Source organism: Gouania willdenowi, chromosome 19, assembly GCF_900634775.1.
Source record: "Gouania willdenowi chromosome 19, fGouWil2.1, whole genome shotgun sequence".
Taxonomy (NCBI): domain Eukaryota; kingdom Metazoa; phylum Chordata; class Actinopteri; order Blenniiformes; family Gobiesocidae; genus Gouania; species Gouania willdenowi.
The window spans coordinates 1,834,926-1,861,591 of NC_041062.1; the positions used below are offsets into that span (position 1 = coordinate 1,834,926).

Here is a 26,666-nt window from a genome sequence, read left to right on the forward strand (position 1 = left end):
TTTTGTCTGAGTCTTTTGGCCAAGACTGTTATTAAAGTTGACTCTTTGTGCACACCCATTCCCTCTCAAAGTGCTCTTGAAATATGATATTTGAAAAAACTAAATACATCTCTATAAGAAAATACCATATAGTTTTGTATTCAGTTTTATATTCTCCAAAAATTAAACCCATACGTACTACACATTTTATAAAAATGAAGCTTACAAGAAGTCTCACAAAGACCAGTAATTCCTGATTTATTACTATGATTTTATTAATTCAGCTGCATAATTCAGAAATTGATCTACTGTAAAAGTTTATAGTTGATGTAAAGTACCCTTTTGGAAATGCATATTGTGAGGGAAAGCATGGCCAGTGAATATTTAGTTAATATGAATACATTTCATTCATATTTTGGAGCTACACATTTTTTTAATCAGTTTAGTTTGGTTATCTTTTTTTAATCAAAGATCACAGGTTAATGGCAAATTAATTAATTTAAAAGCAAATCCAGGTAAGAAGGATATCTTTACCAAACATATCTTTTTTGTCTGAATTTTTAATTTTTTTTAATCTCACATAAATATTTCACTTTGCCTAAACCATACTATGTAAAGATGATGTCCCTATATTTTTGGTCCGGTAATATTTGTTGTTTGTCCTACATTAAAAAGGGCAAGGCACATTTATTTGTGTAGCACATTTTATACTCAGGTAGCTCAATTTGTTTTACATGAATAAAAGTACAACAAAGAGAGATGATAAAATACAAACTGTGCAAAATTAAAAACATGAAGTCTTAATAATAATAAGGCTTGCACTTATGCTGCGCCTGGCTTTCCTTTTTCATGCAACTCTGTTTCTCACTATGTTTCAGTCTAGCTGCCACAACCACAGTCTGTCAATTAATTAAAGGTACACAAACCACTGGGTTGCATTCCAGTTGCATACTGTTTCAGTGTATTATGTTGCCATAAAGAGCATCATTGTGGTCCTCAGAGATGGACAAGCCATCCTCCAGTTCAGTGACAAAGGCAGCTGTGAGGCCGTGGCTGTGGCCAGGACTGTCGGAGCTATCTGTCTTAAGGAGAAAGACTTTAACAACAAGCCCTGTCAGATATTGGTGTCAACAGTGATATTGTCTAGCTTCATTTGTGCAAGGAATGTCGTCGGTTTAGTGGTGACATGTCGCAGTCTATTGACTCAATAGATCAGATTTTACCCTGATTTTCTCTCCAACTGTGTTAATTCCAACAGTGATGTATTGTACTATTGTGAAAGCTCAAAGTTAGATAGAAATCTTTGCTTCCCTCAACTTCTTGACGCTGGAAAGGTTAACGGTCAAGGATAGTTGCCCTAAAGACAGATGTGGGAGGTGAAATGACAACTCATGTTTAATTGAAGCTCCTCTTCCCTCCTACTGAGATCTATATTGTGTGCTGATCAGAAAATCCTAGATTTTTTTTTTTTCTTTTAAGTTTTGATGTTTTTCACTCGTCGATATTCAAGTGAATGTTTTGCTAAAAGTCTTGTGGAAAGAGTTGGTTGATACGCCCTGTGCTGAACTTATATAGTTGACTTTTGTGTTTCTTTCTCGGGCATTCTGTTCTGTTCACTTTGGTAAATAGTTGCATTTAGATTAATAAAATATAATGACTGACTTTGCGCAATGTTTATTTTTTTATTTATTGATTTTAAAGACTACATCTATTTAGTGTAGAGTTTCATTTAGTGTTTAGTGTTCCTACACTTTGTGGAAAGTCTTTTAGGATGCTGGTTTTCCTCTGAGCTGTCAGAGTATCCCCTAATATTGAGCCCCCTCTATCTGCCCTTCCCCTCTGAATTTCAGCACTTCCTTTACCTGACTTGTTGGATAAAATGATTTCTTTTCTTCTCTAGTCAGAATATGGCTTTCTCCTGCCATGCCACATCCTCCTCTCTCTTTCCTAACAGTAAATGTTAGATCCAGGAGTGGATCAATGCTTTTATCCTTTGATGTGCCAAGACGCATTATAAGCGGTGAGTTCTAATTGGAGCAGAGAGCTGAGGATCAATGTTGGCTGTAATTGCCTGACACAGGGATGGGTGTGAGACTTTATTATCATTAATATTTAGACATGATGTGGGAGGACCCAGCTGAGGCTAAATGTACAACGGCGGTACAAACCTTTGATCTTAGAAATGAGTGGATCGATTAAGGGCTGGTGAGGACTCGCTGAAAGAAACGAGTCTTGGAAACGGGGCTGGCTATAGGTTTGTGTTAACATGACCCAAGTCCTGAATTTTATGTGTTTCCAGCTGGCTCAAATAGACCCTGTCAAGGCCCCAGTCATTACAATGGTGATAGTGATTCTAAGGGATCAGAATGGGGATCTCGACTCACACATCAGTATAGTCGCAATTTAGAGGAAACTATTACATTTACAGTACTGGTACTATAAAAGGCAATTAGGTTGCTCTTCCTCCTTCTCTGTCTCTTGTTTTTATGATCAATGCAAGAGTTTTCTGTCTTTATAAACAACTTCACTTCTTCGTCTTGGCCTTTTTCTCTTGTCTGGTAGCTCTTGTGTGCAACATCCTTAATTCAATATAGACTTTCTTCTTGAAAACCACTTTTATCCAATCTGATTTCCATATGTTTTCCCTTATTTGTGCTTCTAATGCAACTTTCCTGGAATGTACACCCTGCTCACTCCCAAAAAAACACCTCATCCTCCTGTTTCTCAGGCTGCACATGGTAAATGGTAAATGATTCATATTGCGCTTTTATGCCTACACTGAAGTAGTCCCAAAGCGTTTTTACAATATCAACTCATTGACCCATTCACACACCAATGAGACTGAGCTGCCAAAAACTTCACCCTGGCTCTAGTTCCTTTCTTATTTTTCAATTTCATTCAAATTTTAAGTTTTTTAATTCGGTAGTTATGTAAAAGTTCAAAAATCCTGCTGCTATGTACTTCTCGAGTGTATTTTTTTATATTATTGTGAGTGGCTTAAAGCGGAACTGATATTTAGCTATTTTTTTCACAGCCTCCATTGTCTTCGTAGCCTCTATTGTAAAAGAAATGTAACTAAATATGACTGAAAAAGGGCCTGTGGACTTTAAGGCTGCTACATTAGTCAGAAGAAAAAAAACACAAGAGCATGTCACCTAATCTCTTGTGTAAAGAAGGCTAGACTATTGGAGAAAACTCCCTGTTTAACGGCATGGCCAGGGGGTTTAGGGGCTATCCCCTATGTCCGCAATGGAGACTATGGGCATGCTAAACCTGTTATCCTACTACACATACACTCAATCCTGTCTCTGCTGGCTTTGTTCCCTGACTCCCAAAATACTGATGCCGTAATCATTGTACTTAACCAAACAAAGGGGGAGGTAACAGGTTGCACAATAGCAGGTGTGTTGGCTTTCGCGGCTATGGCCTGCTGCCTTATATTTGACAGGAGGTGAGTATGAACTCCACCAGGATCCAGGTCACAGTTATTATGAGCCATAAAAGTTTAAGCTAAAAGTTTTACCACCCAAAGTTTTCTACATAATTCCATTAGTAGTAGTTTAAAAGATCCTTAGGCAAAGTATCTAAAATAAGACACAATAGAAATCTAAACCCTAGTAAAGGTAATTATACACATGTATTTGTGGATATGTCATAACCCCGATACTAAGTATCTTTAGTAAAGCCAACATTAGTAATTTGGACAAAAGCTGCTTTGTGTTTTTTTAATGTGACCACACAATTAACAGGTCGTTCTAGCTTCTCGTAAGAAATTGTGTATGTTTTAAAAGATTATGTATGTTGGTCTAAACTTGGCTGTGCATGTAATAAGCATGTCTGTGTACACATGGGAATTAGGGTAAGAGAATTTTTCGGAGTAGCTTTCTCTGTCAGAGGCATCCACATCTGTTTGCCCAGGACTAACTGCTCCTTGGAGCTGTAACAAAAAGAGAAAGGAGAAAGCAACAGTAACTTGTTCACTATCACCGAGTTATTTCTGTAGCAATAAAAAAAAGGAATCCACACAAACTTTAAAGAAAAATCTTAATTCTGTTGCAAAATTTGCGACCACCGAAAGATCATAGCAGGGGACTTCAATGACATTGGCCACGTTTACATGGGAGCTTTAATTCTTCTTTAATTCAGAATAAAACTAAAATCCTCTTCAAACTGACCTTGTAAACACTTTATTCCTAATGCAAATTTAATTCCGAATTTAATTTTAATCCGAATTTGGTGGCTGGTTTATTCTGAGTTTAATTCCGAATTAAATAATTATTCTTTCTTGTAAAAACTTAGTTCCGCTTTAAGTTAATTCCGGTCGTTCTGAGCGTACTCGACTTGCCGCAATGACGCACTGGTGACGACATAGTCCAGGATGGCCGTCCGGAGTGGATCTGGAACTATTTATTTAATAAGAGCCTTAAAAGACATGGATAAGAGTGGATGGACAGAAACATAAATGGCAACATTCACACAGACACACGGACATTGGCAAACGGAACGCCTTCATCAGGGCATGAAGCACCAGAGCTTTACTAATGATGTGCAGATCATTATGAAGTTAATTTTTGACTCATCGTCCTGTACAGTGGAGGTAGAACAGCTGTTACATTTATCACTGGCTTTGATTGACCAAAGTACGACTTCTATCTCCTTCTCCTGATTAGCTGACCAAAGTGAAACCGTGTGTTACTGTTGAGCTGCTGCTTCAAAACTACAATCAAAATAAAAGTGAAATCTGTTCTTATCATGTGGTCTTCTATGTTGTAGCTGAAAATAAAAGGTTTGTTGTGTTTTTTTTTTTCCAATAAACGTGAATACGTCACGTTCGCCCCCTATCCAATCAGAGCCTTCCCAACCCCCAGACCTAAAGCAGAATTAAGTAAAGCCAAATAAACCGGTTTTCCATGTAAACCTCGATTCGGAATTACTATTTCCATGTAAACACAAAGCAGAACACTTTATTTTCGAATAATTTAATTTGGAATGACTAATTCCGAATTAAAAAAACAACATGTAACCATGGCTACTGTGCAGTCCTTCACTCTATGGAATACACACAGTTCCTTTGCTCGATGCTAGACACTGTTGTGCAACTTAGAGGAGACCAGAGAGTCAGGCTGCTGTGGAGCCACCCTGGCGGTTGCAAAATAATATGGAGAAAACAAACACAAACCTCAAATTAGATTTCCCAAAACATAACTTTCCCTCTCATTTTACACACCACTGTGGCCTGCAGACAGGAATAGAATAACCCATAAAAATCTGCTTTAAATTCAGAAGAACACACTGAAAAAGGTTTTTTGTTTGTTTTTGATGACTCATTTTCTCAAAAGCTAAAGTGTCAGCTGATGTACCTTCCTGTTGTATGTTTTCAAACCAGTCATTTGCAGAAGAGAAAAGTGGTATTGTTGGAAAGATGGTCCACTTAAAACTTTCCCTTCTCACTCTCTATTGGTGATTTCTTCTGTCAAATCCACTTCTTTCTTCATTTATTCTTCCCCATTAGGTCTCACTGCCCTCTTTCTCTCTTCTTGATCTGACGCACTTAACCCAAATGAATGCAACAATTGGGGTGAAGGTTATTTCTGTCGACAGTGGCACTGTTTGAGGTGTGGACCCCTATAGAGAATTATTAACTTTGATGAAAGTGAAGGCCCTCACTTTCATCCATAGATGTTTCTTTTTATTCCTACTTATCCTGATCTGGGTCACGAGCCACGAGCTTAGTAAAGGTATGCCAGAACTGTAATGTTCAAGCTTAACCTGCCAAACAGTCAGGCTACAAAGCTAATGACTAAGTGACCTAAACATGGTAAAGTCAAAATATTGATTTTGTGTGAGGGCAGGTGACTAAATGAAGAAACGTTGATTATTGATAAAAGTTGAAAATTTTATTGGATAAAAGTCAGTCGCAAATTATTTCTCAATTATTTTTCTCAACAAAACCACATGAAGTTTTAATTGATTCTAGGTGAGATCCAGGACTGAAAAGTTGGCTTTCCCGCATGCACATTGTAATAATAGATATCTGTGTAGAAAGCTGGAAAGGATGCGGTCTAGAAGAGGTAAACGAGTTTCAATATCATAGACTTGAGTCACTTTCCCTCCTTTACTTTTCCACACCCTCCATGTTTTATGGCTAGATTCAGTGGTCACTTCCTGGCTCACTCTTTTGTGTGAAATGGGAGAGTCTCGACTATCCTCATTCTTCCTCAGCTGAGTGTCCTGACGCATGTAAGCACTGCTAAGAATGGTGTTTCTGTTTGGGTCCAAACATGGAGGGGGGATTGACATTAGGTTGCACATTAGGTCACAGTGCTTGAGATGTTTGGTGTGTGATTGTAAACATTTAAAGTGAGATGGACATTTTGTTAGTGAATATTTACTGCAATGCTGACTCCCACATATCAGACATGCAGCAGGAAGGGCTCAAGTCATTTCCTGCAAAGCAGGAATAACATGAAAAACTAAATAGTGGTAAAAACAAAAGCATTTCCACATCAGAACATTTTATCTTCTTCATTGGGCCCTCTTCATTTTTTTCTCTATATCTATCAGGGGTTGATACATCATGCTCTCCAGCCTAAATGACTTTTAGTAGATTTAAATGGAGGTGAGATTATTGTGGGATCTGCTCAGTTTCATCATCTTTAGCTGTCAAAAGTTTGTGTCTGATTCAGGAGCTTCAATATTTTCACCCTCAGATGATGAGTCACAGGTAGCTTATTAAGGCTTTATTTGTCTAGATCTGTTTTGTTTTTTTTAAAAAAACATTCAGCATTTGAAATCTTACTTTGCATCTAATAGCTTCCCCCTTTCTTGTCTAAGATTCCTCTTCAATAGATTATTTATTGCTTTTATAAGATACATTTTTTTTTGGACAGAATGTAGGTGTTTTAATTGATGCTACAAAAGAGCTCTTCGGTTTTGTTGCAATATTATGAGTAAAAAAAATACAAATTTCAATCAGTATTTGCCTGATTCAGCAACACATTCTTCATGATAGTCTTTCGATGGTGACGCTTTTAATTTGTCTGCTGTTTTGTGCTGCATTAGTGCACCGAATGGTTCAACATTTAACATTTTACTAATTTAGAAGGAAAAAAATAGTATTAGTTTAAGTAAATACTAGGGCTTCATATATTCCTGTTATCTGATTGATCACGTTTGTTATATAAGCTATTTTAAAAAGTAAAGTAAAGCCCCTAAAGGGGGTTTTCTACTTTGTACCTTTGAAGTTCAAAGGCGACTGTTCTCAGAACCCGTGTAAGAAAAATGTTAAGCAGTTGAATTGTTTTTAAAGTGCCCAAGTGTACATGTTGTAAGTGAATAAATAGATAAACAACAGCAGGCACTGCAGAACGAGTCCCCTTTGGCTGCAGGCCAAACAGGTAATTCCTCAGGCATTGTTTTGGAAGCGCCACAGCAAGCCGAGCCTGCCCTGGCAGTCAGACTGTCTGCACATTTCTGCCGCTGATGGCATACCAGGGGTGCCATTTTCCTCCCTGAGACAGACAAGCCAAAAGATCTGATTGGCCTTCCGCCAATGCGCTCTCACAAAGACTCCTTTGACAGCAGGTCATTCGGTTAACCAAGCAGTAGGCAGAGGGAGAGGGAAACAATCCAGAAAAAAAACTCTTCTTCACCTCCCAACCCTGCTTTGTGATTAAAGACTTGTTCAAACTTAAAAAATGCGCAAAGGTGCATCCTCCATTTGTCAAAGATGTGTCCGTGTTGAGAGGAATTACTAGTTCTTTAGAGTTTGACTCATATCTGGACAACAGAGGGCTGTCAGAGGCATAGCACAGACTGTGCTGGGAACCTGAATAAATATGACCTGTGCTTGCACCTAATGTGTGTGGGCTCACGTCCTTGCGGCCTTGTAGACATGCAGGCTGGCAAAAGCTTGCCATAGTGTTGTAAAATAAATATCAAGTGGAACTTACAATATAGTGCTACTTTGTTACTTCTCTGTCTTTATTCAAACCATAATAGTGTTTGCTACGGAGGTCAAAGGTGTGTAATGAGGGACAGTGATTTCTTTTCATTTATAACATCTCTGAGGTGTTTCTGTCAAAGTTGGTTAATGTTACAATATTGTTAGCACAATAGTGTAATATATTTGCCCATTTTTTTTTTTTTTTTTGTTAAGATAAATTTGTGTGCATTGATTAGTCACCCTTTGTTATAAGGTTGATAAAGACTGGTGTGGTATATTTCTATCATAAAGCTGTGTAGAACCTGACAAAGGACTGTTAAATAGCTGCTGATGTTCTCATGTGTGCTTCTCTGCTCATTATCTCTCCAGTCCAGGCCTTGCTTCTCTGCTTTCTCCTGCCGCCCATCTCCTCCCCTGTGTATCAGCCGCTTTGCATACGACTGATGTTTAAATGCTGCATTGTTAACTGACGTGGGGTAGCCCTTTGCTGACCCTGGAGGTATTTGCTCGTTTGATCATAGGGCAGCAGTTTTAATGTATCGAAGCAGCACCGCTCCGTAAAGCCCCGAGTATAAGTAGAGACAGAGGGCGAAAGCAGGACGAGGGATCCATTGGTTTCAGGTCTGACAGTGAAGAAGGAAGGTGATGATTAGAATATCTGTTGGTCAGCAAGGCCAGAGGGGACGCTGCTGACCCTGCATTTCCACTTGTGCTGCGCTGGTGGATGTTGATATTTTTTGGAATTATCTGCAGGTTGTAGCAAGATGAGCAGGTCTTCTTTGATTAGGAAATCCACTATTTGATTTAGAAAGTGTTGTGTTTGTATTATCGTATTTATTTTCTTGCATTCCTTAAATGTGGACCTATCCCAGCAGTCACCATTTTCAAATACACAAAGTTAGTGTATTCTACAGAAATGTGTGCACAGCACAATCCAATACCTACAGGTATTTCTTGCCCTTTGTTTGTCCCCGATACCCAAAGAAAAATAACCAAAAAGCTCAGTGTCAGTAAAAACCACCTCGCCTTTACGTTTTTGTCACTGGATCCAGGAATCCCACTTCGCCAGTTGACAACACAACAGAAAAAAAGTGCTTAGAGAGAGGAAAAACAGTAACAATAACAGTGTACAAGTTTGTGTTTACACCTTGGGACCTAAGTATCAAGCCTGCGCTTGCACTGAAGCCAACCAGACTGTGGCCCCTTAGAAGAGAAATATTGAACACCTAACGGCTTTCTTGCTTTCCCATATTTTTCTTTGCCCTTTTTTATTCTCTTTTTCTTTTTCTGGTCCTTTGGTTTGCTTTCTTGTGGGAAGTCTCTCAGAGTGGCAGTGACCATGGATACCAAGAAGGAACACAGTGAGAAAACCCTCATACGTTGGACCTGATCATTAATGTTTTATGGCGAGTTCCCCAATGAATTTCCCATAGCATTCCACAGTGGGCTTCTGATGTGCACAATGTGAGCCTGCAGTTGAAGATTATTTGACTTGATTCCCAGTTCACTGTGGCCAGGTGGATCAGCTCTACTGAAAGAGTCAAAAATAATAAGTTTCCACATGTAAGATGCTTATTATGTTTGAATAGTTGACTTAAAAACAGAAGTTCTGTTATGATTGTGTTTTATGGCATCATTAGGCATTTTAACTGTGTTTTCAATAAGTCTCACCTTCTGATTCCCATCTGGATATTATCGTTAACATGCCTCTGATTAACTCCTTCTTTCGATATCCAAGTCAAGCTCTGCACATCCTCTTGAGATCTCTCAATTGGATTCTGAAAATATGGATTGCCTTTTTTTATTTCCAAAAGTCCCAAAGCAACCCACATGCCCCTTGACTTTTGAACCGTGGTTCACCACAAAACAGAGGTGAAGCAGAAATCTGCATCCCTCCTGGTTCCTCACGCCCACACTGAAGCTGAGATGGAGGGAGGATGTCACATGACTTTGCTTCTAATGGTGAAAGGAAAGAAGAAAAAATAAAAGAAGAATTCTTTGTTGGTTGACGGCTCTCAAAGTTCTTCATCTTACTATGTAGGCCCTCCTATCATTTCCTTATTTTTTTAACTCTACTTTTTTGTGAGTTTTTGCTGAGACTGACCCTGCATGGCTGCGAGCCCTGATTAGCAGGGCTTCAGAGCTCAGAGTCTATTGATCGGATCTCCAGAGCACTCAGCAACTGTAGCTGGAGAAATAAGTCAATAATGCTGTTACAGCAACAATCCCTGTCACACTACTGGCTTCCCCCGCACACTCCAAATGAGATTTCTATGTGTGTGTGGGGGGGCGGGGGCTCAGTCAGGTGTTGCAACAGGTGATCATTAGGAAATCAGTGTCTCTCCAAAGCCTGGTTGTTTACTGTGCTTCTGCATCACTTCCTCCATTTTTTTTCACTTGTCAACAATGATTTTTATGTAGTTTTTTTTGCGTCCATGTACAAGACTCTCACTAAAGTTAGTTTTTCTTCATTATTAACTTTCTTCTTCATGTCTTCTAGATCACTATCGTACATCTTTTAGTCAGAAGTGCTACCGTAGGTTTTCTGCAAATTTAATGGGACAGCATAGATTATTTAGAGTGACAAAACCCTGCCTTGTAGTGTCAAAGGGGAAATGTGGGAGGACATTATACTTCTAGAATGACTCATTGAATCAGTCTCCCGCAACCTTTGTTCCCGCCTGTGTTCTGTACCAAACCTGTGAGTCCAAATATTAAAAAATCATATTATATTATTATACTGTAGCTTGTCAAGACAATGCTCTTAGAGTTTAAACACTTCAACAGGAGGCACTGTTGTGAAGACAGCGTTTGTTAGTTTACCATAACCTTTGAATATTACCTGTTTGTTGTGCTTAAGTTTTTTTCTTCAGGACAGTCATCTTTGATTATTTATCTGTATCAACATTTGACAACTGTGTAGATAGGTCTTATCTCCATTGATGAATTACTCTTGGTAGTCATTAATCAATTTTTGTCACTCATCATAGCACCAAAATCCCAATAGTTTCTTTAATAATATACTAATCTGAGTTAATTAGTTATAATTAAATAGTTTAACTGTTGACAGAGAAATGTGGCATTTTGGAAAATACAGTTATGTGAAATCTTTTGTTGGTTTACATTTTTGTATAAGTTGGTAGATGTTGTTGCAACATGATCCCTAGCTGTAAATGCACAAAGTGCAAACAAAACAAAAATAGCAGGATTTGCAAATTCTAGTTTTTCAATACGTTATTTAATTTTTTAAACCATTTTTTTTCGGTCTGTGAGAGAGTTTGGTTGGATTTCATGTAAATAGATCTCAGGAATCATGAACTATGACCTCTGCTTTTACCTGCATCTTCCTGCAAATTCGATACCTGATAAAATACACACTTGAGGGTTTGTATATGAGGGGAAAAAAGGGATAAAGCTAACTGACGTTTGCATATGATTTATGTTCTCTGATGAGATTTCAATACTGAACAAACAGTGAAGATTTATGGACATCATAGTTTTGGGGGTTGCAGCTTTAGCTGGTGCTGTAATCGTATCTGCACCTGGCCCTTGGCCCTCACACTGAGTATACTACGGGGATTTTGACTTTTGGGGAAATCTTTTAATGAAGCAGAGAAAGTGCAGGGGATCACAAGGTTTCGTGGATATTGTGGTTTAATGCTTCATTCTAGAAATCTGTCCCAAACCGACAATGGCGGGGCTTTCTTCAGTGATTACTACATAAATACACGAGATGTGAAAGTACCGTACAAGGTTAAGTTTATTCTTTCATTTCAATTTTTAAAGTAAAAAAAAGTAGGTAAAATGGCTGATATTAAACAAAGAAAGAGGTAATAAAAATGTACATGTACAAGACCTGAAGTCAGTGAATGTGACCTATGAACTATTTCATTTAACTTTGACCTCAAATAAACAGCTGGAACTGTTTATTTTATTTTTTTCTTAAACTTACCACATAAAATAAAATAAGATAAAATAATTAAACTTAAATCATATTTCAAAAGTCGATAGCAATGAGGACTAAAAGATTTACATAGAAACACACAACAACAAAAAAACCTAATGAAGGTTATTTGTCATATGTTTTCAGTTATTTTATTGCTTGCTTAAATGTTGCCTCCAACCACAAATTATGATATAATTATAGGAATTTCTAAAACTTATATATATATAGTTTATAGCATCTAATATTTAGGTAATTGTGTACACTAGGTACCACATTAACATAGAGTATCTACTTAGAAGTTTTAAGAGAAAAACCAGACGACTTCTCAAACCCACTCTGTTGGAAAAATGTGACACTAAACAACCACCGAACATCTCGTATTAACACAAGATAAAATGTAGTTGCAGCATCATCAGATGAAGCCCTGAACCATGTTTTAAGTACGTTTTAATTAAGGATGTGAATCTTTGGGTGTCTCGCGATTCGATTCAAAATCGATTCTCGTTTTAACCGATTCTCGATTCAAAAATTGATACAATGCACAGTGTGTTAAGGCAAATTATGGCATCAAAACAATACAGTTTGTGTAAGATAATTTTAAATAAACTGATTTCAATGATATAATCACACTAAGGTAAACTAAAGACACAAGGTAACATTTATTCATGCTAAACAAAACTTGCATAAATAAAAGCTCTCAACTCTCAGTGACTACAAGAATAAGTTCAAAACTTCTGTTAATAAATAAAATTGCCTAAATAAAAGCTCAGACTGGCTGTCTTTTTCTCTTATAAGATGCTTTTTTCAAAATACACAACAATGAAACTGGTGTTTTCTTTGTTATTTCAAATATAAAATAGTACAAATAACACTGCAAACTTGAACTGCTATTTTATGTGATTTCTCTACAAATCACATAACAAGGGTGGACACATGTTGGGCTTGGTGTGTAGGATTACATAGTCCATAATTGTCGATGTGGGATTACTGTCCATCAGGAACATCTAGAAGCTGATCTACGTGTTCTGGACTGAGATTGCTTTGCTGTGCTGTCACAATATTTCCAGCGATGGAGAATATTCTTTCTGCTGCAATATATAGCTAGTGTTTAGCTAATGTGTCTAGCTGAGTCATGGTTCCTCCACCATAAGGGGTTACTTCTGAGAGAGACAGTGGATCAGCCTCCAGGAACTTATTCAGTTCCTCCTCTGGTGCACACACACTTCTCCTTTTATATATATATATATATACTGCATAACTGCTTTTGTCCTGTACTTTGTCTGTTTTTTTTGTTGTTGTTTTGGTTTTGTGTTTCTACTTGTATTGTTTGACTTATTAATAATAAAATAAGTAAATAAATTGATTTTTGAAGTTTATGAATCGATTCAGAATTGTGGATGTCTAGAATCGCGATTCGTATGTGAATTGATTTTTTTTCCCCACCCCTAGTTTTAATTTGGTTTGTTTATTTGTTCTTGTTGACTAAAAGCACGGGACGTAAACAGTCGTGTGCTGATGTTTTAAAATATAAGAAATATACATTCTGCTCCACTGCTTTAGCTGGATTGCAGGATGGTGAACTCATATTTTTGGATAAAAGTAGATAAATAGAAAACAAGTATGAAGTGAATGTAAAAGGAAAAAGAGAAAAACCGAATAGATGATGGAGGGATAAGGTGAAAGGGTCATACATGATATTACCAGAAATGATCTGTTTATGTTTTATGTTTGGAGCTCAGAAGCCACCTGTATACCACGCTGGGATGAGAAAGGGATGCTGCATCTTTCTGAAATTGCTCTTGGCAAAAAAAGTTCCTAAAAAAATTCCCAACACAGTTGCAGCGTGTTGTCTTCTTCCTTCACCCACTCTCCCACCTTTTTTTTTCTCTCCTCTATCCGTCGTTTCATCTCTCCCACGCTCTCACATATACACTCTCACCTCCCACGCTAAATTTACTCCCTTCTTTCTACCTCCCTCACTCTCTCTTCTTTCCTCTTCTTATCCTGCACTCCTTCTCCTCCTCCTTGCACCACTTTTCTGGGAGAAAACTTGGTCCCATGCTTGGCTGCTGCTAGCCGCGGTTGTTAGCCACTAAATAAAAAATGGATGAACTGGTAACGGCCCTAGTGTTGCCCTCCTGTATCTAGTGGGTAGAAAGAGAGGAGGAAAGTGGGGAAAAACAGAGAAAGATAGATATCAGTCTGACATGAAATACCTCACTCTGACAATATCTACCAAATAAAAACCTGTTCATCTTTAATGTTTTTCCCAGCCACTGGAAACCGTCAATAAATGCGGGTCAAGGAAAGGTCAATCACTTTTGGGGGATCAATAATTTGGACATAGAAATGTAACAAATCTGTTTGGATATTTATAAAGGTAGCTGTAAATATCTTTCGATTTAAAAATGACTTGAAACTGTATTCCATGAAAGGGAAGAGTTGTTGTTTACGTGATAAAACGCTCCCTGCACCACATTTTTAAAGCTCCTCAATACGACAAAATTAACTGAACTCTGTTGGTGTGGAGTGGACGGCCAGACCGAACAAGACATTTAGAAAGTAATTACGCAGACTATACGAGTTCTATAATACACACAAATGTGGGATTCATTTATAACATGAGTTTAAAAACCATATTATTGTAAAAAATAATGATATGGTTTTTACTGGTCCTTTGAGGAAGTCTTTGCAAAATAAAAAATTAAAGGGGATACATTTCTGAAAGTAGTTAATGGACCTGGTATATAATGTGAAAACCACTGGTATGTTTATTATTTTATATTTTTACATATTGCTAGACTTTTATTGGCACCATCATGATTATCGACAAAAGTCAACAATATCTGAATGTGAAGCACGACTTGGCTTTTTTTTTGACAACATGTTTCTTTTATCCTAATTTAAAATGCTCATATATCCTGTGAATACCTTATAATAAATAAGCTATCCAATAGATCAGGAGTTTCAAACTCATTTTAACTCGAGGGCCGAATACAGACAAGTTGGAAATTGAGATTTTAGGCGGGAAAACGTTTATCGGTAATTCTCATTCTCACACCTTCACATTCACATCCACTTTCAATTTCCTTTCATTTTTGGACCAATTTTTAAATTCAGTTTGGGGACATTTAGTGAAATACTTTGAGGACAATTGTAGGATTTGGACAAAATTTAACATTATTTCAACAATTTGCCTTTAACAGCTGAATTAGTTGGTAATTTACACACTGACTCATGTTTTCTCTGTCATTTTTACTTTTTTTATTTTTATTGCAGGTTGATTTGCTCTAAAGGGCCAGATTTGGCCCCCAGGCCTTTAGTTTGACACATTTGCTTATCTAGCTGGGTTTCAGTCACGTGGTTATGATGATGCGCAAAGGTTGCACGATTTGAGACCGAGGGCAGGAAGTAAAAATGGAGAATACGCCTATGGAGGAAACCGTTGCAGAGAGTCCGTATATTGTACTGATTTAGATCCAGTTTCAAGACAAAGAGACAAACAATTAATTAACAAATATGTTGGGCGTGGGTGATCCATGTAACCGAACATTGAGGCTGTTGATATCACATACTATCTGGTTCTTCAGACGTCGTACTGCACCAAACAGCAGATAAAGCCTATAAAAGTATGGTGGAATAGAACTTTTAGTGAGTGGGTGGATCCATAACCTCCGTACCAAACGGCTCCACAATGATTATAGTTTAATCTTCGACCGGGTGAGTTTTTGTTCATATTTTATGCGTTAAGATGGTAGCAGTAATGGCTATAATGTAAACAAGCATGCTAAACATCTTAACGACGACGATAGCCTGACAGTCATGGATAGGTTTGTTTGTCACATATGTATATACTACTTATACTCTACTATACTACTACTACTGAATAGTACTTCATGACATGTAGTGAAATAGTTCAGCAGTGTGCAGGGGTTAAAGACAGAAGGAGCAGGAAGTAATTTAATGAATAAATAGCAAATAACCCTATATAAAAACAGACACAAAAACAAAGTTAGCTTGCTAACATAGCTCTGATGAAGTGGTTGCTACAAACACAGGCATCAGCAGACTCTGCTCCTCCCGACTGCAGATGTAGGTTTAAAATCCACTTTTTACGGTGTTGTTCTGTGAGCTTTTTACCTTTCTCACCTTTGTGAACGACAACCTTTATATTCTATAAAATCTATTTTCCTTTTCTCGGTTAGAACGATTGGAGCAGCCGTAAACTCCACAAAACATGGACATTTGGATGATTTCAGACGGCAGATTCTCAAGCTTCACTTCCTGCCCTCCATCTGAATTTCACGCTCTCGCGATGCAGCAATGTGACATCACGTGAAAGCAACCTATAAACCCCTACTGATGTTTATCTGTTCATGCTAAGTCTCCAGCTTTTTCATTCTATCAAATGCTGAGCAGAACTCATAAACTGACTGAGGGCAGTGGTAAATGGTAAATGGACTAGATTTATATAGCGCTTTATCACCACACTGAAACAGTCTCAAAGCACTTTACATATCAGCTCATTCACCCAATCACTCTCACATTCACACAGTGGGACAGGACTGCCATGCAAGGCGCTAGTCGACCACTAGGAGCAACTTAGGGTTCAGTGTCTTGCCCAACACATAGTCAGGTACTGGGATCGAACCCTCAACCTCTCGATCAGAAGACAACCCTCTACCACCTGAGCCACGGTCGCCAGTAAACATTAAGGTGTGGACAAGCAAGTGTTTGAACTATTGTTTTCTCTGGGAAATTGCGGTACAGTTACTAGTAGCCATCTATAAATAATGACAGTAAACAGATGCTAATTTAAGAAGCATTCCAGATGTTTGTTCCTGTATCTCAAATCTTTTTTCCTGGACATCCTCTTGAAGACAACAGGATGAACATACGTGGGTTCTTATCAACAAAAAGCTCATTGTCCCTGCAGAATAACATGATTGTGCTTCTTCTTTGTTTGTCAATTTATTGAAAATCCAGTGGATTTCTGACCCATTACATCCAGTTATTCTGTCATTCTTTGTTTCCTGCGACTGAAGACTCAGAACAAACATACCATCCTCCAAGATGAAGCATTTATTTGTATTAGTTTGTGATAACAAGCCGAGGCATTACCTCAAACTTACCCCCATCAGCGATCCCACCGTGTCCATCACTCAAACGATTTGTGAACACATTGATCCTTCCCTCCCCCTGTCCCCGCCCTCCCTCCCCCTCCTCTTCCCCCCATGCTGTATATTCCCATGGTTTGGGAGAAGAGCCAGAATGGCTGAGACAGCCATTGATTTTTATTTTATTGGTCTACTTGTTGAAAAAGGAGGGAAAGGGAAGGGCCGGAGAGATGCAACTCAGCAGCTAAGTTAGATCTTAGGGGTGTGTGCACGTGTAAGATTCTGTGCGCGCACACACCTTGAAGTGGGATGTTCCTACCTGCCTGTCTACACCACAATTGGACAGTTTTTGTTTTAGAGTAGGAGGTTAGATCTGTCTGAAAGGTGTGTGCGCGCGTGCGTGTGTGTGTGTGTGTGTCCAGCACCTCTCCCAGAGTCTTCACAAGCATTCTGCCATGCTTGTGTGTGCACAATAGTGTACATGTAAGTCATCCTGTGTCCCTATGTGCGTACACAAAACACACACCACAGACGCCCACGCTTGTCATTTAAGAAAGTCTAGAATGTGTGGCACTGATGGAGCTGGCACTGGAGACTATGACCTGGAGACACACACAGCTGAGGTGTATCCTGCGCTCATTAGAGCTGGTAATAAGGCTGCACTGCTGGCAGAGGAGGGAAAAAACACAGGGAAAGCAAGAGAGGCAGGGTGGAAAGGGGAAAAAATGGGAGATTTTAAATTTTAATAACACTGGTACGATTTTGTAAATCTTTCCTGACAGAAAAGTCCTCATTATTTTCATCTGTCTCCGAGGAGCCTCTCCTCCAGCTCTGGATCTCTGAGTAAATGGACCCCTCTCTCTCTCTCTCTTTCTCTTTTTCTCTCTCTCTCTCTCTCTCTCTCTCTCTCTACCTCTCTACCTCTCCTCCACCATCTTTCTACCTCCGTCTTTTCTCTTTTCACTGTTTCTCTCTCTCAGCTGGTTACTGTCCATTTCCGACCTTCCTGGTTACTTCATTTTGGGCTGTCCTTTGCCCTTATCATTTCCGCTTCCTCTCCTCCATTAGCGCTGTATATCTGTACTTACGTCTTTGAAGGGATTCGCTGACTGGCTGCCTGCAACGAAGGCACTCCAGAAGCCAATAGAATAGCCAGTGTAATGCACTCTTATTGGCTGTCATTTCAGGTTCTAGGTCTACTTTTTGTGTGTGTGTGTGTGTTTGGAGTCCAGGGGCTGAGGATATCTTTGGGGTTCAGAGTATCACAGTAGGGGAAAGTGATGATTGGAAGCCTTTCCCAAAAATCTGGGTGTGGGTCAGCACGTTCACATTCTTCCTTGTACATGTGCTCTGTGCATCATCCCCAAACCACACTCCTCACCCCTCCTTTTACACCTCTATGTCAAGTGTCAAATCTGGAGGATGGATCCGGTTTGATAGGTTCTGTTCTTTCTCGCCTTGTGTCAGGACAAGATCAACCGTACAGCACAAGAAAACCATGTTCTTCTCCACCAAAAGTGTTTTTGAATATTTTTTAGGGGACTTTGGGGGGTTTTCAGATGCCTTATTTGGTTTTCAGACTTGCTATTTACACAGTCCTTTGTCATATTGTATGAGTTTCTGATACTACTGTTATCAGGGATCTATTGGTTGTGATAATTTCCCACATATTGACGAGAAGCATTTCCTGTGAACCAAATTGATAAGATGTAAATTGACCCAACTGTATGTTATTTAATAAAGGCGGTGATATCTATAGTTGTGGGGAGATTTTAACATATGGCGCTTGGAAAGACGACGTCTCATTGCCGTGTCACAGACTCTCTCCTTCAAACAGATTTCAACATCAATCATGTGAATAATGACAGCGCACGCCTTTGCACTAACTCCTCCCACTTTGTCTGGGACTTAAAGTGTGTGTGTGTGTGTCTGCTTCTCTGGTGAGCTCACAAGTGTTAAAATGTATGAGGTTATGATTTCTGAGTTTTGTGTTGCACACAAATTTATACACGATTGCAAAACTAGATTTAACCTTGTTTATTTTTCAACGTTTTTATACTCTCATAACATTCTTCTCTTGTTTATTTGCCTTGTATTAAACTCCCAAACGATCAAGTTCAGTTAGTGCAAAAAAAAATTATTTTAGGTCAAAATACTTGTTTTTAAAAAAAAATATGTCCCATGATAGAAAGTGTGTTAAATCACAGCTCTGTCACACTCCCCCCTGCTTTCAACACTGTGTTTGAAGTTATTCTGTGTTATTCACACGCATTTTATTAAATGCAGTTTTTACAGGAAAAAAATAAAAAAATATCCCGCCCTCACCCACTGCACCCCGGCGTCTCCTACACAAGGCTAAAACACAACTTCCTGTTCGTTTTCGTCTGCCAGCCTGCGAATCGCCCGCCCCTCTTTTTTTTTTCGCCTTTTGAAAAATCAACAAACAGCGCAAGCCGAGCCGGTTTCTTCCTACACACACACACACACACACACACAAACATTTACTCAGACGCTGGCGTACACACAGGCGCCTCCTCGGGTATTTGGCTGAGATAAATAATCATTGTAAATAATGAATGTCAGTTAATAGGGGGAGACGTGGCCTTGCTAAGCATGCTCTGATTAGTGTTTCAATGGGTTCCACTCCCCAGCTGGCTTCAACCAATCATCTCCATCTCATCAAACACCTGAATCAAGCCGGCCTATCACTAACGTTGCTCTGTCTCCACATGTAGACAGCTGTGAAGTGATGTGATGTGAGGATGGAGTTCCTATTATTATTTTTATGCACTTTTTTCCCTCCGTGTGTCAGTTAAAGCCTCCTCGTGGCTTAAGACAAGACCTGATATTTTGATGTGTTGTTACGATGATGCTTTGCTCTAAACAGTAATGTATGCATTTATTCCAGAGTAAACTGTCTGGTGCTACTTCCAAACAGTATTTATGAGTAGTAATGAGCTCTCTGGTATTGTGCAGCGAGAGCATTACAGAGTGTCAGTGAAGTGTCTCTTTACTCGGCAGAAGTTTGTGGCGATTGGTTCTAGTTGTTGGTTTGTGACGTGAACAGCATTTTGTTTGTGGTCTGAGAGGAAGGAAGAGGTTTAAAGTAGAGCCTGATCAATATCCAATGTATATATAAGAACATTGATTTACACAGGCTGTATACTGTACATCAGACATAGGCAACTTGGGGGTCTAATTTAATGCGGCCCCCAAAGTAAATTTATAAAATTACAGAAAAATACACAAAACAAGAGCAAGAATACCTTAAAAAAATACAAATTACAGTAAAAGACAAGTAGAAAAACACAGAAAATACTCCAAAAACACACAAAACTACTACAAAAATTTAAAAAAACTACAAGTTATACGCAAAATTACTCCAAAAAATATACAAAATTACAGAAAATGACAACAAAGGTACACAAAAAAGAAACAAACAAGAAAAACGACAACAGAAATACACAAAAAAATGCTAAATGACACACACAAATACACAGTATGATTCCAAAAAACACATATTTTACAGTAAAAATACACAAAAGGACTACAGAAATGCACAAAATGCTTCAGAATGAGCAAGACAACAACAAACATACACAGAATGACAGAAAAACACACAAAATTACTATAAAAACTCTTTGTTCTTTCCTGTATTAATGCTCAGATTGCTCATTATGCTAAATGCTGAGTCATGAATGTCGATCATGTGACCCTCTGATCAAACACATTTGTGTGACCCCGTTGTGATAAACATTTCCTACCCCTGCCAAACATTAACACAAACTTTTGCAATATGATTCAAAACAAAGAAGCAAAATAAAATAAAGAACTTTAATTATTGACACTGTCAACATAAAGACTGTAAAGCCACTGATAAATAAAAAAATGCAAACTTGAGCAAACATTATTTCTGCAATAAAGGTAAAAAAATAAAATAAAAAAATGAAGTTGGTTAAATCTTAAACAGTAAAAAAGACAAAATGTAACTGTAAACAATGAACTTTTGTACTTCTCTGTGTTGTCATTTTGTAATTATTACTTCAGATTTAAGCTTATAATGCACAAAGCACACACAGCTAAAAAGTTAATAAACCAGTTACATATAAAAGTAGTCTTTTTCAACCTTGGGGTCGTGACCCCATGTTGGGTCCCCTGAAATGTCTAATAATTGATGGGAAAAAATTACTGAGTAAAATATATATTTTAGTATTATTCTTTTTTCAAATTAAAACAACACACAATCTTCGACAACTGTATTCTATACTTTCACTTTCTCTCACCTTTTTTGATTTTTTTTTTTTTTTTTTTAAATATAAATCTAGTTCAAATAAAATGCAAGATAAAAAATATCTGAGTTGGCACAACTTGTCACTAATCCTGGGTACAACAACAACATGGAATAATAAACATGATCCAAATCTAATTCTAGAAAACAAAATGGTAAAACTCCTAAACTTATCTAACCCCCCCCACTAGATCCCTCCATCTAACCCAAAAAATGCCAACATAGCTCCAAAGGTGTCATCATTTAGCAAACGACACTTAAAAGTAATGTCAGCCTTATGTATAAAACTTCAAGTCAAGTGTTACCAAAAAAAGTATCTGGAGTCACCATAAATTGTTGATAAGAAAATGGGGTCACGGTCCAAAAAAGGGGGTGGGAACCGCTGTATTCTAGGCTGATGGGGTTATTGATCCATGTTGATTAATGGTTGAGGGCTAAAATCACCAGTTCTAGTGTAAAGTAGACTAAAGCTAAGCTCTAGTTTGAGATTTAAACCAACACTAAGCAGTGTGTGTTGTCTAGGGGGGGGGGGGCTCTGACTGCTGTGTCCGCCATGACTCTGACTTTACAGGGTATCAGGGTGACTGAGCAGACAGACACCCCCACAGCCCACCCCCCACCCCCTCCACAGTGATAAATGGCCACAGCATGGGCTATTCATCTCCTGCTTGGAGAAGTGGACAGTACCCCCCTATACCCCCCACGCACCCCCCCATCGGCCTCTCCTCCACAGCTCCACATGTCAGCAAATGTGATAATTCTCTCATTTGTCAGAAGCAGCGGAGGGTTAGGAGTGTGTGTGTGTGTGTGTGTGTGTGTTCCAGTGAAGTCATCAGCAGCAGCACTTTCTCCTATACCTACAGTATAACCTTTATTTAGCTTTTTAAAATAATAAAAATTAAAGTTGTCAGCTGGACGGGGGTCGTGGTGGGAAAACAATGAGTCGTTTTATGGTAAATTCCATCAGTAATTTAGTGATTTATTTTATGACCTCCAGGAAACTACTGAGCCACGTTTTTACTCTGCAAATTAACTTTTAGTGTGTGTGTGTGTGTGTGTGTGTGTGTGTGTGTGTGTGTTCTTAGCGTTGCGTTGTGTTTACACGTGTGCACGTCAGTGTCGCACTCTTTTTTTTTTTTTTTTTTTCCACTTTAGGTTTTTATTATATTTTCCACATATACAGTATACAGGCACAATAAGCATCAGGTCTTAGTGTACACAGGGGTTTATACAGTGGCCATAAAAGCTCACAACACAACACTAAAGCAGTCCTGTAAAAATATCCACGAAGAAGAGTTTTGTGTTGTGTTGTGAGCTTTCACAGCCACCGTAGGTTTACAATGTTGTTTTTTTTTTTATAAATAAAAGGCCTTAAAAAGTATGAAATTGTCTTAAATTCAGATCAGATAGGTCTTAAATGTGTCACGTCACTACGAGAATTTCCCGTTCCATCTCACCTCGTCATTTAGATCACACGACGCAGTAATTCTGCTGCTACCTTGCTAGCTAACTTAGCCTTTTTGGTTGCTCCAAATGAGAAAATGCTGATTTAATGACATAAAGTTATTTACATTTTCTTAGAAAGTCTAATTTTAGATGAAAAGGTGAAGGATCTGATAAAAGCACTTTGGCGTTTGGTTTGCTCAAAGGTTCCAGGCAGTTTAGATTTCTGGGTGATTGTCCTCTGATATGAAATGTTGTTACAATTGTGTTACAATAAATAGAATTTAAGACAATGTTGATATTTTTGTTTTTTTTTTCCACCTTAATAAACACATTTGAAGAATGTTCTTGAAGAACTGATTATTTTCTAATTTTCCTTATTGTAAATTATCTTAATTTTTCTTTGGTTTGTATTTCCATCTTAAGTTTGGTCTTAAATGTTCTTTAAGGTGGTATTAAAAGGTCTTAAATATAACTTCTTAATACCTGTAGTCACGATTAGTTTTCTTCATAATACAAAGTTGACATTATCCTTTAAATGCTGGTGTTTTTGTAAATCTAATCCATTTTGTTCAGTAGTTTGTTCTATGACACATTTCCTGTACTACAGTATATTTAACCATTGATGTTATATCCAATAACCTCATTAATCACAAGGCTCACCTTGTCCCAAAAAGCTTCTATTCTGGAGCAAAACCAGAAGATTTTTCAGTTTATGTTCTAATCAATATCAGTTCTATCACCATTTTCTGTGTTTTATTGTTGTTTGTTTGTTCTTTTTAGTTCTCAGTATGTTTTTGTCTTATTTTATTGTTGTTTGTATGTTTCTCTGTTATTTTTGTGTATTTTGTAATGATTGTGTATTTGTTATTTTTTGTGTATTTTGTAATGATTGTGTATTGCTGGTAATAGTAAAAGTATTTTTCTCTTTTAGTGTGTGTTTTTGTTGTAATTTTGTGTATTTTGTTGTTTGTTCTTTTTGTTTTTCAGTATATCTTATTCTGTGTGTGTTTGTTGTCATTTGTGTGTGTGTTGTTGGTATTATTTAAATGATCCTCTCTCAGTGTGAGTGTATTTTGTGTGTTTTTCTGTCATTTTTGTGTATTTTTTGGTGATCTTTTATGTATTTTTTCTCTCATTCAGTGCGTCTTTGTTGTCGTTTTGTGCGTTGCTGATTTTTCTCTTTTAGTGTGTGTGTATGTGTGTGTGTGTTTGTGGTGTAATTTTGTGTATTTTGTTGTTGTTTGTTCTTTTTATTATTCAGTATATTTTTCTTATTTTGTGTGTTTTTGTTGCTGGTAATATTTTGTTTTATTGTCATTTTTAACTGAAGATAAACATTATAAAACCTCATATTTTTAATGCTTTCATTTGTTAATTTTCCTCTCTCATGTACCCCCTGTAGTGCCATCGCGTACCCCCATTTGCTTTAGAAAATTGTTTGCTTTTCAAATTTGGCGTAATAATAAAAAAAAGGTGTTAAATTCTTCCAATTAAACTCTCTTCATTTAAGTGATTTTTTTAATGTCTGTTGAGTTTCACACGTGTGATATTGTGATATTTTCTGAGATTATGACATTCAACTCTTTTTCCCACTTGTGTTTTATGTTTTATGTATAATGTTGTTTTATTCTGACATTCCAGTGTGACTCTTTTAGAGGCAGTGTGTGTGTGTGTGTGTGTGTGTGTGTGTGTGTGTGTGTGTGTGTGTGTGTGTGTGTGTGTGTGTGTGTGTGTGTGTGTGTGTGTGTGTGTGTGTGTGTGTGTGTGTGTGTGTGTGTGTGTGTGTGTGTGTGTGTGTGTGTGTGTGTGTCCTGTTGAATTTAAACCTATTAAACATGTTGAGTGCAGCTCATGAACATGTAACCTTTTCCTTCTCTCTGTGCCCCCCCCCCCCCCTCCACAGGGTCATCCAGAATCGGGTCCTGCTCTTCTTCCTCGGAGCCATCATCCTCGTCACCGTCATCCTGGCCATCTATTTTAATGTGCGAGCCCACTGATTTCCCTACACAAACATTTACACACACTGCACGCATTCCCCCCGCCCCTCCTTCCACCCCCGACACAAACACATACACATGCGTGATTAATAGCGACAAAAGCGTTGTTCTGCTGTAATTAGGACAAATGGCGTCCATGAATCACAGTTTCCAAAGCCTGACAGGGAGTTGGTTTTTTTTCTCTTTTCTTTCATTCTTCTACTTCTTCTTTTCCTCCACTTTGCACTTTCTTTTCTTCTCTTTTATTTATTTATTTGTTTTCATTTCTGACTTTACTTTTTAATCTCCTCGTCAGGCTCTTATTTATTTATTCTAAAAGACAAACAGCAGAAGAGGGTTGTTCTTTTTCTAATAATTGATATTTTTCTTCCTTGTGGTTCCACTGTTCATCCTGCCGTCATTTATTTTATTTCTTTTTTCAGGTGATGTAACATTAGATTCAGACATCCATGTTTTACTTACTGTAGCAGAGTATTCACGAGGGCCTGATTGTTTTTAAACATACGTGAAAGACACATTCTGTAATATTTTCATGTTTTCCTAATCGACGTATCCTTCAAACACTCATTAAACCATTAAATAATATATAACATTGATTTATTTCATCTTTGTGTGCAACTATGGGCATTTCAAATGTACTGACATGATCATGAATCCCACAATTCTGTTTCTATTTATTTATAAATGCAGAGTATTCGTACTAGATCTGTTCATTTTAACATGTTCACAGTTTGTTTTTTTTTTCTTGATTTTACACAGGGAACTGAAATATGTTCACTTGCAGTTTAACGTCTTTAAAAGTTGTTTTTCTTTTTATCCTGTAGATCAAACATAGGCAACTGGTGGCCCGGGGGCCACATTCAGCCCTCGGTTTTATCTTATGCGGTCCCCAAAGTAAAAGACAGAAAAATACACAAAAAAGAGGAAGAATACATTAAAAAACACAACGAATTACAACATTGCAGGAAAATACAGTAAAAGACAAGAAAAAACCCACAGAACTACAAAACGACAACAGTAATACACAAAATTACTCTGAAAAATAAACAAAATTACAGAAAAATGACTCCCCAAACCGACAGTACTAACAAACAAGCAAAACGACAACAGAAATACACAAAAAAAAATACTCAAAAAAATGCAAAATGACAGCACAAATACACAATGTGACTCCATAAATAAACAATAAATACACAAAAGGACTACAGAAATACACAAAATGCCTCACAACGAGCAAGACAACAACAAACATTCACAGAATGACAGAAAAACCCACTAAATTACTATAAAAACTTTGTTCTTTCCTGTATTAATGCTCAGATCGCTCATTATTCTAAATGCTGAGTCATGAATGTTGATCATGTGACCCTCTGATTCGGGCCCGCTGTAATAATAGTTGCCTACCTCTGCTGTAAATGAAGCGAGTGTGTTTCAGAGGCTGTACGCTACTTTTTGTTTAGTTTTCTATGGTCTTCTTACAAGTCGTGACGTCAACAGACGTCAGTGCCCTCGACACTGCGCTCGTGTGTAGTTGGCTGATGATGTCATACGTTGGGGAAATTCAACACGTGCTTGAATTTTCTGTTGTAGAATTTGTGCGAGTTAAAGATTTGTGATGACATGGAGGTATTTTTTTTTATTTCATTCCTAGTGAGAACATTAGAAATTCAGTTTCAGTGTTGTAGCCTCTGTTTTTCAAAGACACTGGGGAGACCCCCCCCATCTTTAAACACCCTGTCCTATTGGCCACCCTAACACAGACCCTCACCGCCCGCATTGGGCCTGTCGTTTGCTTCAAAGCCTTAAATTAATGGCCAACAAAACGGTGTTTCTAACTGTCCCACGCAGGGCGGACCCACAGCGTTATCATGAAAGTCAGAGAATAATGGAAAATATGGGGCAACAGAAACAAAAAAGAGGACGAGAAGAAGGATTGTGGGGGGGGGGC

General features: G+C 37.9%; 1 protein-coding gene across 4 annotated transcripts in view; it reads left to right on the forward strand.

Moving 5' to 3' along the window:
* The window catches only part of vti1a (vesicle transport through interaction with t-SNAREs 1A), a 112,377-nt gene extending 86,679 nt beyond the window's left edge, over positions 1 to 25,698 (forward strand). For all 4 annotated transcript variants that reach the window (XM_028476510.1, XM_028476508.1, XM_028476511.1 and 1 more), the window contains one exon: positions 24,625 to 25,698. Coding sequence is in view for 2 of the 4 variants with exons in the window: in XM_028476508.1 (XP_028332309.1) it covers positions 24,625 to 24,718 (94 nt within the window). In the remaining 2 variants the exon portion in view is untranslated. The remainder of the gene's footprint in view (positions 1 to 24,624) is intronic.
* The last annotated feature ends 968 nt before the right edge of the window (positions 25,699 to 26,666 follow it).